We start from the raw sequence: 15062 nt of genomic DNA on the forward strand, positions 1-15062 counted from the left end.
CACTGGAACCAAAGTGTTCCCCTACACACACTTTGGTCACCTGTCCTAACTCATTTCCTAATAGGAGATCTAATATTGCATCTTCTCTAGTCGGTACCTCTATATATTGATTTAGAAAACTTTCCTGGACACATTTTACAAACTCTAACCCATCTAGACTTTTAACAGTATGGGAGTCCCAATCAATATATGGAAAATTAAATGAATGCTGTTCTCTTTTGCTGGCTGTGGTGTGTGTCTGAAGTGCCAGAGAACCATTGAAGATTGATGAATAAGGAGCAATTTGTGACTGGCATAACTGTCTTGTTCTGGTTTAAAGGTCCATTGATTCTTTTGCTTGAGTTACTTGGTGGTTTGTCCTTGGGGGTGGTGGGGTGGTGGGGTGTGTGTTTGTGTGTGTGTGTGTGTGTGTGTGTGTGTGTGTGTGTGTGTGTGTGAGAGAGAGAGAAGGGGTGGGGAAATCATCCCGTTTTGTAGTTGCTGCTGATAATTGTGATTGTGCTATGTTGGCACCAGAATGTGTGGTGACACTCTCAGGCTGCTCCCAACACAACTTGGGTTGTGTTAGTTGTTAACGCAAACAACACATTTCATTCGATGTTTCAATGTATGAGTAAATAAATGAGTCTGAATCTGAATGACATTAAGAGCTTAAATTTCAGGACGGGCAGAATCATTTGCTCTGGAACTTAATCCAAAGCTTTTAACGATTTATCAATTGTTCCAATGTGGCGAGCCAGACTGGTTAGCATTGTCCAGACCTCCCAGCAGTGGCCAGTTTGAGAGGTCACTGAGCTAATCCTCTGCCACTGGAGCACACTAACAACACCATCTTGTGGCCAAAGGCCTTGACTGAATTCTGGCCCATTCCCGATTCACTGAGCGAGCCCACTTTGTTTTGCAGATCAGAGAAAAACGTACACAGTGGAGGAAGCCGTGGAAACTATTGGGTTTGGCCGGTTCCATGTTTTGCTGCTTTGTATCATGGGCAGCACAAGTGTGAGTATTTGGTGGAATGGTTGAGCTGTACATTGGGAATAGCCAGAATACTGACTGCCCCAACCACTCCAGAGAACTCCGATGGAACGTACAACTTCACATTTGTTCTCAGAAATGTGCTCAGTCATTCCGTTAGTTGAAGCTGTAGAACAGCTTTATTTCACCTAAAATGAGAAAGTTCGGGAATCCTAAAGATGAAACTGCTGAATTTTAGACTCACCAGTGGGAATGGAAGGCTTATTAGAAGGTATTTTACACCACCCTTCCTTAAAACTTAATTGACCCTAATACGATTTAATATTTTCTCAGTTATCTTTGCCTATTGATAAACCACATCTCAAGTATCAGCGTGGTCCAGTTCTCAATTTGGTTTAGGAAACTCAGCATTGAGTTACACTGAATCTTGAAGTCCAAGAAGTCATTGATGAAAGGAGTCAGGGGTTTACCATCCAGACAGGCCTCTTTTAACCAGTCCAGATCCTATCCCAACACTTGCAGCAATACAGCATAGAAACAGGACTTTCAGCCCATCGATCCACACCCGTCAGCGCTAATTCTTCTCAGTTTCCCTTACATTCCCTCAGTTCCTCAGTTTCTACCACTCAACTTACCTGCAGAAATTTGCAGTGACTAATTAGTGTATCGACCGGCACCTCGTTGGGACATGGGAGGAAACCAGTGCACCTGAGGGAAACCCCATCTGTTCACAGGGAGAATTGCCAAACTCTGCTCAGCTGCCACCATGGTGGGAGCTCCTGATTAAGGGTCTCAGCCTGAAACGTCGGCTGTTTGCTCTTTTCCGTAGATGCTGCCTGGCCTGCTGAGTTCCTCCAGCATACTGTGTGTGTGTGTTGCTTGGATTTTCAGTATCTGCAGATTTTCTCTCGTTTGTGGGGGTAGTGGCTGTGAGAGTATTGAACCTGAATTACTGAACTGTGAGACGGCAGCTCTCTCACTGTGCTGCCTGCAGTTCAATTCTGCCTCATCCATTGGTGAAAGTAAGCTGAAACGTACTGTATCAGTGACAAAGCTCATAATCAATACAAGGAGTTAAATTGGTGATATTAGCAAACCTTACTGTAAGAAATCTAAATTACATTCATCCACGTCCTCAGGTATGTTCTAGTTTTTAAGGACACCTCTGGAGTTGCAACACTTTAACCCAACCACTCTGACTCCCAGCGTAGCTAATGAACTCAAAATCCCAGAGAAAGCCTTGAACTCACAAATCAACAATAGATTTGACAGCATCAATTAAAACTGAAGGCAGAGATGGGCAGCTGGAGAATCAGAAGATGTTTGGTCCTTGTGCGTGTGTGTTCTGATTGTAAACATTGGTTTCTCTGCTCTGTGACGCATTTCCTAAGCCCATTTTAGATATGGGATTTTTCGGTCTAAAGTGTGTTTTTCTTTTCCTGGACAAGATTGAAGGGTCCCATGAAGCTTGATAAAGAGGAATTTTCACACTACCTGAATACAGGGACCCCAGCTGTATGACAACCAATACTCTGAGCTGGAACATTTCTCTCCAATTATGAGGTTAATGTGAATTGGAACCTCATCCCACTCTTTCTGATGTGAGATGGGAATATTTCCTCAAGCCTGTAGTCAGTATCCATTGGGAATATTCTTCCAGATATCAGTCCAAAGCCTGCACTGAGTATCTCCAGCAATCTGGAAGGAGTGTCCAATCTTCACCTCCAGGCCTGCTAGGCAGGAGTTTTAACACTGAGCACATGGCTTGCCTAATAAACTGAATGGAAAAGCCTCTGATAACTCAGAATGTGGCCTGAAATTTCTCTGATTGATTCTTCAGGTAGCTGAGGCCATGGAGATCATGCTGCTGGCTGTCATTTCTCCAGTCATCCGTTGTGAGTGGCTCCTTGAAGAATGGCAGGTTGCCATGGTTACCACCGTAAGTTTATCCGACTTCATTGAGATTGTTGTATTTCCATGGTGCTGTGTCCCTTGGTAGTCAAGAGCAGCTTCACCTTGTGACAATCTCACAGCAACTAATCAGGAACCAAAACCAATCCAAGGTTCATCTTTACAGAGGAACTGATGACAGGAAGCTTCTACCCTCCTTATTGTCTTCATAATTTCAAAGCAGATGCTTGACTTAGAGAGGAGTGGGCCTACAAATTGGAATGTTTACTCTGGAGTGTTGGAGCTGAGGGGTGACAATAGAAGCGAACAAAATTATCAACTTTGTATTCTGTCAGTAGGTAGGGTAGATGACCATTGTCCATTTCCCAGGGTGGAATGTGAACAGCTAAAGGGGGCAACTTTAAGCTACTGGGGGGTGGGGTGAGGTAAGGCTTAAAGAAATGTGCAAGGCAAGGCTTCTACAAGAGAGCAGTAGGTGCCAGGGGAGGTAGGAGAAGCAAGTGATATCAGCATTTAAAAGGCATTTAGAAAGACACATGAGCAAGAAGGGAATAGAAGGATTGAACTAATGTGGGATTAGTTTGGAGTGGCATTATGGTTGGCACAGATGTAGTGGGCTAAAGGCCTGTTTCTGTGCTATACTGTTTGGTGTGTGTTCTATGGAGTTCCCAGCCACCCTTTAACGATTCACTTCTGCTTTGAATTGCCATCCATTCATCTTGCTCTTTCTAGCTGGGCTACCATTATTAAATTCTACCTTAAACTTAAAACGAGACTTTTACTTTTCCACAATCTCAGGATGCTTGAAAGTGCTTTACAATGTAAGCACCACTGCAGCTAATTCACATTCAGCAAGATCCCACTAACACCATTGAAGTAAACATCCTGATACTTGGTGTCTAGCATTGATGTATTGACTTCTGGTTGTATTCTGTCTGCAGATTTGACTTTTGACTGAAGGTCAGTACACTCAGATGTTGGTATCCTTCAAACTTTAGCACTGGCCAACTTCTGTCTTGATGCTGAATGATTGTTATTGACAAAGGCACCGAGGAGAAGGCATTTACTATTATTCCAGGCCCATTGTAAAAGGTCAACTCCCAAAAGTGCAGTGGCACACCTTTTGAACGGCATTTGTGAAAGTGCTGGGTACACTGCCACAAAAGATGTAAAGGAGGTTATAAGCCCTATCCGATACAGGTATCTATGCATGCCCTCACTCTAAGTAGGGTATACTGTATCAACCTATTTTTCAAATATTACCATACTCTCCTGTGTAGCCTCTGGGGTGCGGTCTAGCTCCCAATATCCACTATTTGATTGGTGGCTCTCCCTTCCCTGCCAAGAATGAGAAACTACCAGCTTAAGCACAATAGTTCAAACCCAGTTTGTTATATTTTTAATGATACATGTTTTTAATTTTAGACAATTAGTTCTTAAAACACATTTAGCACACAGATGATTTTAAATTAATAAGAGATTTCTGAATTACATAAGATTTATAAACTACAAAGAATTTTCAAACACAAGAACAATTCTTACAAACTGAAAGAACATACCAATGAGTTTCAGATGAATAAATCAACAGTCGCAGAAATCGAAGGTTGTGGAACAAATTCTAGTTGTTCTTCTTCCTGTCACCCAGTATTTCTGTTATTCATCTTGTTATTCTTAACAATTCCCAGTGCTTTATTACATTTGTACTGTTTTGCTACTAGTTGACATTATCTGCATGTGCTGTTTTTCAGATACTCTTGCTGGGACAAAGTAATTCACACAGATGGTCTAAAAGCTTCTAGGGATAGAGATCTCAGATATCCAAAATTAATGCTGTGAGGGATGACTCTCTGAGTACACAAATATCCCAACTACCAATTGATCAACTATACCTGTGACTATGTTTGATGTGCTAAGTGATAACATCCATCTGATCTGCAAGCTTCTTTGAACTCAGTCACAATAGGAAAGGCTTAGCTAGTGTTGTCAGGTTTGATGCAGGCCAATTAGCATAACCCCATTGTCTTTCGTTGATTAAACATGGGCCTACAAATCCTCACTATTTACTTATTTACAACAAGAAGCAGAGCAAGGAATCTTGGTTAGAAGTTTAACTTTGTCAAAAACAACTCTGGCCCTTTGGAAAGTTGATGCTGTTGTCCTAGAAAGCTGAGGTTAGCAATAAGCCTCTTGGGCCCTGGAATGTGAATATCCTTCACACAATGAAGTGTTGTTATGGGTTATCAGCTCATCATTCTATATTGGCATATAAACTCATAACCCTGTGATTCTGAGGGCAAAGCACAGTCATGCACTGAACCAAACTGTTGGTCAGGAATAATCCTCCCATTTGGTCAGCAAGACAAACGTTAGAAATTGTAGGAGAATTCTGAGTCTACTAGAATAATAAGTTGGGCTCTTGATATCCGTCTATCTTGTTATGATCTTGCACCTTGTTTACTTGCAGAGCATTTTCTCTGAAGCTATTACACCTAACTCTGCATTGTAACTGCTTACCCTGTTCTTACTCAATGCACTTGTAAATAATTCAATCTGTTTGAACAGCATGCAAGATGAAATGATAAACTAATCCCCTTTTCTAATTCACCCAGCCTCAATGAATATTATCTAACAATCACTGAATCTTTGCTGGGCTGAGTTCATGACAAGATTCGCCTTCCTTGGTTCCAAATCACTTTATTGCCTGGCCTAGGGATGGCTTCATATTTAAATTATCTAATCTTCACTTCTGGAGAGGATGGGCTCCACCAGGTTTCAGATGCCCAAGACGATGAGCAATCACCAAAAAAAGATTGGTACAAAAAGCTTGTTATGACGGCGCCCTGACGACTCTACCAAGAGTTAAAGATGCACACACACACACACACACAATCTTCACTTCTTATTTTGGAGAAGATTTTACACTTGTCCACTGTGTAAAATGTTTGCAAAACCTTGAGTCAATGGTGGGACAGTTAGAGCTTGAACCTGACCACCAGACCTGGCTGTGTGGAATTCGCATGTTCTCCCTGTGACCATATGGGTTTCTAATCAGTGATCTGGATTCCTCGCACATTCCAAAGGACACTCTGTGGATTAATGGTAAACTACCCCATTATATAGGTAAAATGGTAAAAAATTCATAGAGCGTATGTAAGAGAAATAGATTAGAACTATAGGCAAAAATCAAGAGGGGAATGGGATGGGTCAGTATCAACATGGTGGACTGAATGGCCACTTCTGTATTTTAATAAGCAAGTAATTAAGTAACTCCCAGAATATGCTGGTTCTGATCTTGTGTGGCGTTTCACAGAATCCTTGACCAGCGTAATGCTTTTTCTCTGTACAAGTTCTAAAAAGTTCCATCAAGTCAGCTGTTAACTTTGCTTGACACAATGAACACACACTGATTGTGCCATTGAACTGAGATCTTGGGACCCTGCTGTCACACTAGTAGAAGTGTTGCTGCATCTCCACTGGGGTCACTGCTTCCTTACCTTGGTGCAGTGCCCAGAACTCATTCCCAGAGCTCACACCAGGCCTATGTACAACTGTAATAAATAATAATGTTCCAGCTGTAAACTGGCTTTTATTTATCCTGATCACTGCATTTCAATAAGCTCAAGCCTCCATTATTCTTTATGCTTTACCAGTTTTAAAAGAAACACTCTTGCCTCTCTTTCTTTTAGTTTAAAGTAAATGATTCTATACTTAACTTATTCTGAAAATCTTGTTCTGGATTTGCAGTCAATTTATCATAATCTCTTTGAATTTTTTGAGCTGTTCTACATTATCTCCCTGCTCCCTGCTGCTATGGATGTTGAGGACGTAGATGTGGTGAGGACCTACAAGTACCTGGGGGTGCACCTGCATAACAGACTTGGTGGAGCACCAATACACAGGCTGTGTACAAGCAGGGCCAAAATCACCTCTACATCCTGAGGAGACTGAGGTCCTTTGGAGTATGTAGGCCTTTCCTGTGACAGTACAATCTTCTATATTGTTGTGTGCTGGGAAAATGGCATCAACACAGGTGATGCCAACAGGCTCAACAAACTGATTAGAAAAGCTGGCTCTGTTAGAGGAGTCAATCTGGACACAAGGGAGGCTGCTGGAGAACAAAGGACCCTTCAGAAAATCCTGGCAATTTTTTTTACTATGTTTCTCATCCTTTGCATACCATCTTGACTGAACAGAAGAGCACTTTCAGTAATAGACTGAGTCAACTGAGCTGTTCCAAAGTGGTCATTCTTACCCTCAGCCATCAGGCTCTATAATGTCAATTTGTAGCTAGGGAAGTGATGACCCCCTCCTATTACACTGTTTGTAGTAACTTATTTTTTATTCTTTCTACTTCTAATATTTATATCTGTGCACTTGTAATGCTACTGTGAAATTACAATTTCCTTTGGGATCAATAAAGAATCTATTTATGTCACTAAACTTTGTGTTCATTCGGAAACGTAGATTATAATATTTTCTACAGAGTTAACTAATTCATTTAAAAAAGTAATGAAGTACTGGAGCCCTTGTACAGATCTTAGTGGAATATCACTTACCACTTCCTTCCATTTCCCTCTTCTTCATCTTTTATCACCTCACTAATCTCCTAGCTATGTCTATAACTTCCCTTCAATTCCAGGAATTTTCATTTTCACTTGTTGTCTCTTACATGCAACCTTGCAGAGTTCTTCTTTGAAGTTCATGGACCTTTTCTTGTTCACCTTAAAATAATCTGCTTTGAAAGCACCTCTCTATCTTAACTCTGTTTAGTCTTAAGATACTCTGTCACTGTGATCTCGATTATTGGTCCCAATAACTTCTTGACAGCAGATGATAGACTCACAAGCATATAATTTCATGGTAGTACTTACCCATCTTTTAATATGTTAGCTTTCCATTCCTGGACTACGAGAACTTGGGAAGATCAAGGATAAAGCATCTGCACTTTCTTCAGTTATGAAACACCACTGCAGAACCTTTCACATGCTTGAGACATAAAGAAATAAAATATTGCTATAACCTTATCTTTAGAGAAGAATCATTAATTTGGCATGATTTAAGCAAAGTTGATGTGATGGGAAACTAATATGTGCCTTTAAATAAAAATTATTCTAGATGGTGTTCCTTGGCTTCATGGCATTTAGTGGAGTTTGGGGTTTCTTTGCTGATAGATATGGGCGTTGGAAGGTGAGTTACATTATTTTTTTGAATGCCTGAAGTCTTACCGTATACTCTTGAGTGAACTCAAAGTTATTCATAAGCAATAAATATATCAGATGGAGAAAGTCCAAGATAGAAAATACTGAAAATGGATCTCAGCAAGTCAGGCAGGATTTGTGGCGAGAGAAATAAAATCAGTATTTCATATTGGTAATCTTTCATCAGAAAGGAAGCATCATCTTTCTCTTTTACCGATAACTCTGCCTGACCTACAATATGTTTCTAGTATTTTCATTTTTATTTCTGAATATTCCATGCAAAAATACTTTTGATTTTATGCCCCTGTCTGTGTGAATATGGTACTGGGATCGAAATTTCGTATTTTCCTTGAGTTTGGGATTATAATTAGCTGCTCAATGTGGGTGTGCTGAACACATTTGATTTTTGAGAAGGTAAAATGGCGGGAAAAGGAAGTTGCCTGTCATCCTCCCAGTCCTTAAATAGTTGTGGCCCAGCTTTGTAGAGCAATTACTTAGGTAGACTGATGATGCGTTAGAGGTTATTATGAAGGGGATGAGTACAAGGTCAACAAAGTCTAGCCCACCGGGCTTAAGTAGGAGCATGCCTGTTCAGTTTAGTTTCCTCACCTAAGGAAAAATAGTGTTTTAGAGAGGGTGTAACCAAGTTTCAGTGTGGAGGTCCCTTTGAATATCTTATGAGTCCATATACCCCCAAGACAAGAAAGATGTTAAGAATAAAATGCTCCAATTAGATCACCTGATTATCTAAAGCTTTGGAAAATACAGGTCCGTTATGCTCAGTTTTCTCTCTTCCCTTAAGTAAAGAAGGTAAACCACATGGGTTCTTAAAACCACCCAGAACAATTTAAACAAAACTTCCTTGACTTTATACTCCACACTCTTTTCCTATTGGATCTGTTGTTGTAAGATGGATGTTGCTTGGAGAATAGAATAACTGAGTATTATGGGACTGTATTATCTGAAGCTTTGGAAAATGGACGAAAATAATTGAAACACAATATTCTTAATATCTTCCCTATCAAGCCCACTACTGTTATTTCTCTTGAACTAGTTAGTCATTGTCTTAGAATAATGGGCTGGCCATTTAAGATGAGGCGGGGAAGTTCCTTTCTTCACAGAAGAAGAATTCTTTGGAATTGGAATTGCTCCAACAAAAGGATGTCTTTGACCAGTTGTGAAGTTGATTTAAGGCTGATACAGTTTTGGACACAGAAAGGGGGGCTTGAATGGGTAAGTTGAGATGCATCAGTCATCGGAGTCAGATTCATGGTCATTGATTTACATGATGTGAAATGTGTTGTTTTGTCAAAGACCTAAAACTACTATAAATAATAAACATAAATAAATAGTAGTAAGCAAAAGGAATAATAAGGTAAGGTTCAAGCATTCATGGGTCATTCAGACATCTGATGGTCGAGGGCATTAAACTATTTCTGAATCATTGAGCGTAGGTCTTTAGGCTGCTGTACCTCTTCCCTGATGGTAGAAATGAGAAGAGAGTGTTTCCCAGGTAGTGAGGCTCTATAATGATAGGGAGAGAGAACCACCATGTGATAGGTGAAACCTGGATGAAGTAAAGAGCTAGGAAGCTGATTGGTGAAAGAGGCAGAAGGCCATGGAGGAAAGAAAAATTGGGGAGATGCATCAGAGGGAGGTGATTGGTGGGCAAGGAGATGAGGTGGGAGAAGGAAAAGGAGATGGGAAATGGAGAAGGAGGGGTATTGTTAAGAGGCATTACTGGAAATTTGAGAAATCGATGTTCATGCTATCAGATTGGAGGCTACTTTACTTTATTGTCACCAAACAATTGATACTAGAGCATACAATCATCACAGCACTTTGTGATGATTCTGCACTTTGCGCTCCCTGAAGTACAAATCAAAGTAAATATAATAAAAATTTAAATTATAAATCATAATTAGAAAATAAAAAAGGGAAAGTATGGTAGTGCAAGTCAGGTCTGGATATTTGGAAGGTACGGCCCAGATCCGGGTCAGGATCTGTTCAGCAGTCTTATCACAGTTGGAAAGAAGCTGTTCCCAAATCTGGCCGTATGAATCTTCAAGCTCCTGAACCTTCTCCCAAATGGAATATAAGGTGTTGTTCCTGCAACCTAAGTGTGGCCTCATCATGACAGTAGAGGAGTCTACGGATGGACTATGGGAAGTGGAATTAAAATGGGTGGCTACTGGGAGATCCTGCTTTTTCAGGTGGACGGAGGGTAGATGCTCAGTGAAGTGATATCCCAATTTATGTCAGGTCTCACCGATATACAGGAGGCCACACCGAGAGCACCGGACACAGTATATGACCCCAACAGACTCACAGGTGAAGTGTCACCTCACCTGGAAGGACTGTTTAGGGTCCTGAATGGTAGCGGGGGAGGAGCTTTAGGGATAGGTGTAGCACTAGTTCTGCTTACAAGGATAAGTGCCAGGAGGGAGATCAGTAGGGAGGGATGAATGGACAATGGAGTCACATAGGGAGCAATCCCTGTGGAAAGCAGAAAGTGTGGAGCGGAGGGAAAGATGTGCTTGGTGGTGGGATACTGTTGGAGATGGCAGAAGTTTAAGAGAATTAGGCGCTGGACACGGAGGCCGGTGGGGTGGTAGGTGAGGACAAGAGGAACCCTATCCCTGGTAGGGTGGTGGGAAGATGGGGTAAGAGCAGACGTGGGTGTGGAACCCACCTCCTCCCTCATTACTATTCAGGGCCCTAAACAGTCCTTCTAGGTGAGGCGACACTTCACCTGTGAGTCTGTTGGGCTCACTTACTGTGTTTGATGTTCCTGGTGTGACCTTCTACATATAGGTCATACCCGACGTAGATTGGGAGACTGCTTCGCTAAGCATCTACACTCCGCTCACCAGAGAAAGTGGGATCTCCCAGTGGCCATCCACTTTAATTTCACTCCCCATTCTCATTCCAAAAGGTCCATCTCTTAAAGGCACAGGCAGCTATTTTAGCGTTATCAGGGTCATTACATATGTGCACTTTAACAATAAAAAATGATTTTCAATGGTCTCCTGGTTATGCATCTTTTGGGGAAAAAGTAAATGAGTCTGAGTAAAACTGAACACAAAATATAAACAATCACTGACACTAAAACCCCTCTCGGTAAGTAAGAGACCTGTCTGTAACAGCATTCATACTGGTTTCCAACCTCTAAATTTTAGAAGTTCTTTAGCATAAATATGACCTGAATAAAAGATATTTCCATGTCTATTTACTTACCTTTCTGTAAATATTTTTGAAAACAATCAAGAAAGTGCCTGTTAAAGTTGTGCCTCCGATAGATCATCAGCAACTGCAGACAGTCAGACTATTTTATTGGCCCTCATCTTTGCCCCGGATAAAAGGTTCAATGACATTAACCTTTTCTGTATAAGCCAGGTTTGGTAATGTTGGAGGTTTTGTTTGTCTGTAGTTCTTGAGGCTCTCTTTACACATCTCTTTCTATTCCAGATTCTTCTCATATCCACAGTCTGGAGTTCCTATTACTCAGGGTTAACATCGTTCGCTCACACGTATGGTTGGTTTGTATTCCTGCGTTCCATGGTAGGAAGTGGAGTATCTGGCCATTCCCAAGGGTAGGGAGCTTTTTGTTTACATTTCCCTTTCCCTGAACAGTTAGATTATGTCTAGCACTTACAGAATTGGTTGCAGAGTATGACTGATCTGTGGCTTCGATCTAAAGTTTCCCCTGCACTAGGCATAAGCAGGATGTGCTATGGACTCAACATTGTGCGGGCCTTCTCTGCCATAGTGTGCAGAGAGCAGGTCATGTGGGAGGGAGGTCTTGGGCGGGATTGGGGGTTTTCAGGGTGATTGAGCAGCTGGGGAGTCAATAGGATTCGTTGCTTCATAACTGGAGAGGTTGAACCCTGGGCCAGCCGTTAGGTCAGTAGTAAACTGGTAGAGGTGTCTCTCTACTGGGGTGGAGGGTGGATGAGGTTATGATTGGACTTGCAGTCTGGCTGGAGGCCGGGTCACAGTCAATGGAGAGAGAGAGTTGTCAGCCAGATACAGTTCAGGGAAGAGCTGGACTGAGAGAGATCTGGTGGTGATATCCCTGGATGGCTTTACTCTTCCGGTACTTGTGCAAGCACAGTCATTAGTACTGCATCTCTCTGTTAACGAGGTAAAAGACCCAGAGCACACACCTTTCCTTGACAGCTGTTAGACTGATCTTTGTTGAGGTTATTTTATGTATTTGCAAGATCACAAGATAATTATGGAACCTGAGTTCATTCACACATGAACATGGGAACTGATACAGAGCAGTCAGCTTCCTGGGCTGATTTCCCCATTCACTCAGTTCACTGCTGATCAGTATCTCACCTACTATTGATCCGTAGCCCCTGACAGATTTACCAAACTAACTCCTGTCAATGCCAGTTTTGAATATTTCAATATACCACAATTTCCAGTGCAGCTTTCCTTGGAAAGATGCCGGCTGCTGTTTCCCAGGAGTTGATAAGCCATGTTCTTGAAGTAAAATAGAGACGGGATAGTTATACCACAAGCCCAGAGTGTCTGTCTTTCAGGGAGAGAAAAGCACATTGTCACTGATTAATAATGTGTGAATACAGATCCCTTTGCGTCACTGGGTGTGCCCAAGTGTACATTTACATCCCACCCAATTTACCCTCCCCACATTTCCATCAATTCCTCTAAGATTCTACCACTAACCTAAACACTACAGGCTGTTTACAATGGCTCGTTCACCTACCAATCTGTACGTTCTTACGGTGTGGGAGGAAACCGGAGCATCGGGTCAAACCCCACACAGTCAGTGGAACCCAGAGGTCAGGGTTAAACCCAAGTTGATTGGGCTCTCCCAGTTGTGCCCCCTTGTGTTACAGACATATTATCAGTCTTACATTTACACTGATATCACCTACATTGATTAGGTAAAATTATGGTACTGACATATTTTGTGCCAATTATTATTGAAGTCAATAGACTGATTTTATTAAGCAGGAGACTTCCCAATTGCATGATGCATCAGTGAAGGCATTGTATTTCTGAAATTGAAGTAGTTATAAAGGTAATTTCCATTTGCTGTTTTACCCAGAGGATTCAACGGGTATTTCCTATTGGTCATAGCACAGATACAGGGGTTTGTCAATGTAACATGGTAACTCCAGCTTTACTTTGCACAGGTTTATTCTGATGACTGAATTCATTCCCTCCAAATATCGAGGGCGTATTTTGCCTCTGGGGCAGGTAAGTACCCAACCATGTATGTTCTGAAACTTCAGAACGTGAACCAGCGATGACTTGTTTGGGAGTGATATTTTTAAGCTTTTATCTCAGTTAAACTAATGTTTCTCCAGATGCTGATGGAAAACCTGATTTAAAACAAAAATATGAGGGTAGTTTTGGATGACTGGGATGTATGATGGACAGGCAATCCATAAGACCATAAAGTATACGAGGAGAATTAGACCATTTAGGCCATTGAGTCTGCTCCACCATTCAATTATGGATGATTTATTATCTGTCTCAACCCCATTCTCCTGCCTTCTCCCGGTAACCTTTGACACCCTTATTAATCAAGAACTTACTGACCTCCATTTTAAACATGCTCAATGACTTGGCCAACACAGCTACCTGTGGTAATGAATTCCACAGATTCACTACCCTCTGGCTAAAGGTATTCCTCCTGAACTTTATTCCCAAGGGATGTCCTTCTATTCTGATGCTGTGTCCTCTAGTTCTAGACTCCCCCATTATAGGAAACATCCTCTCCACTTCTAGTCATCTCAATATTTAATAAGTTTCAATGAGATCCCTCCTCATTCTTCTAAACTCTAGTGAGTACAGACCCAGAGCCATTGAAAGCTGCTCATATGTTAGCCTGTGATCATTCTTTTAAACCTCCTCCAGACCCTCTTCAATACCAGTACCTACTTTCTTAGATAGTTTGCTCATTGTACTCCAAGTCCAGTCTGACCGAAATTTTATAAAGCTTCAGCATTATATCCTTGTTTTTATATTCTAGTCCTCTCAAAATGAATGTTAATATTGTATTTGCCCCATTGTAAATGGCCTCTTGATAATTCAGGTAAATGATCTTCAATCAAAATCTTAACCCACCTTTACCCTCTCCAGATTCGAGAGACCTGATTTTCACTCTTACCGTTCATGATCTTTCCTACTTTTTAATCTCTCTCTTTTCTCACAGATCTTCTGGCTCACTGGATCCACAATAGAGATCCTTTTGGCCTACCTAATTATTCCTACGCTGGGTTGGCGATGGCTTGTGCGCATTTCTACCGTACCGAGTATCGTTCTGCTGGTGGTGTTTAAGGTGAGGCCAAGAATCCTTCCACTCTCTGATCCATGGTTTCAGCACCCAGCAAGTCTTGGATTTGTATGGGCTAAAACGATGGCAGATCATAGATTTGCCATTTTGTATTACATTAAAAAAATAGCCCTACAACATGAACATATATTTCCTGTTTCATATTTTCTTGTGACACAAGATTGGTCTGTTGACCCATTGAGTCTGTTCCGGCCCTCAGAGTATTCTTATCAGGCCAGTTTTCCTGTATCCTATTCTCCCTTGTGTGCCCATGAACTGGCTGCTGACTTTGTCCTGCCACTTACCTTCAGAAGGGAAGAATTATAATGGCTAATTAACTTAACAGGATGCCTTTGCGATATGGGAAGTAATCAGAACACCCAAGGGAAATCCACATAGCCAGGGAGCTTGTGGAAACTTTGCACCCAGATTGGAATTGAACCCGGATCAGTGAGACTGTGCAGCAGCAGGTAATAAGGTTTCCAAAGGAGTTCTTGTATAGTGCTAACTGATGCAAATTTTATAAAACATCTGAATATTACAAGCAAAACTCCTTCCATTTCAATTCTTCTCTTACTTTCCCTTACTCCCATTTCTGTGGTACTTCTCTCAGCCTCAGATTCCAAGGTTCCTGCTGATGGTTCTCCTTCTCCACCCATTTCTCA

At 41.5% G+C, this 15062-nt stretch overlaps 1 protein-coding gene across 1 annotated transcript in view; it reads left to right on the forward strand.

Annotated features, from left to right (window-relative positions):
• svopl (SVOP-like) overlaps window positions 1–15062 on the forward strand; it is a 101652-nt gene that overhangs the window by 31226 nt on the left and 55364 nt on the right. The window contains exons 2-7 of the mRNA XM_059977791.1: window positions 905–999; window positions 2816–2914; window positions 8002–8073; window positions 11553–11677; window positions 13253–13316; window positions 14278–14403. Coding sequence (XP_059833774.1) covers window positions 905–999; window positions 2816–2914; window positions 8002–8073; window positions 11553–11677; window positions 13253–13316; window positions 14278–14403 — 581 coding nt within the window. The remainder of the gene's footprint in view (window positions 1–904; window positions 1000–2815; window positions 2915–8001; window positions 8074–11552; window positions 11678–13252; window positions 13317–14277; window positions 14404–15062) is intronic.

This window comes from Hypanus sabinus, chromosome 8, assembly GCF_030144855.1.
Source record: "Hypanus sabinus isolate sHypSab1 chromosome 8, sHypSab1.hap1, whole genome shotgun sequence".
Taxonomy (NCBI): Eukaryota; Metazoa; Chordata; class Chondrichthyes; order Myliobatiformes; family Dasyatidae; genus Hypanus; species Hypanus sabinus.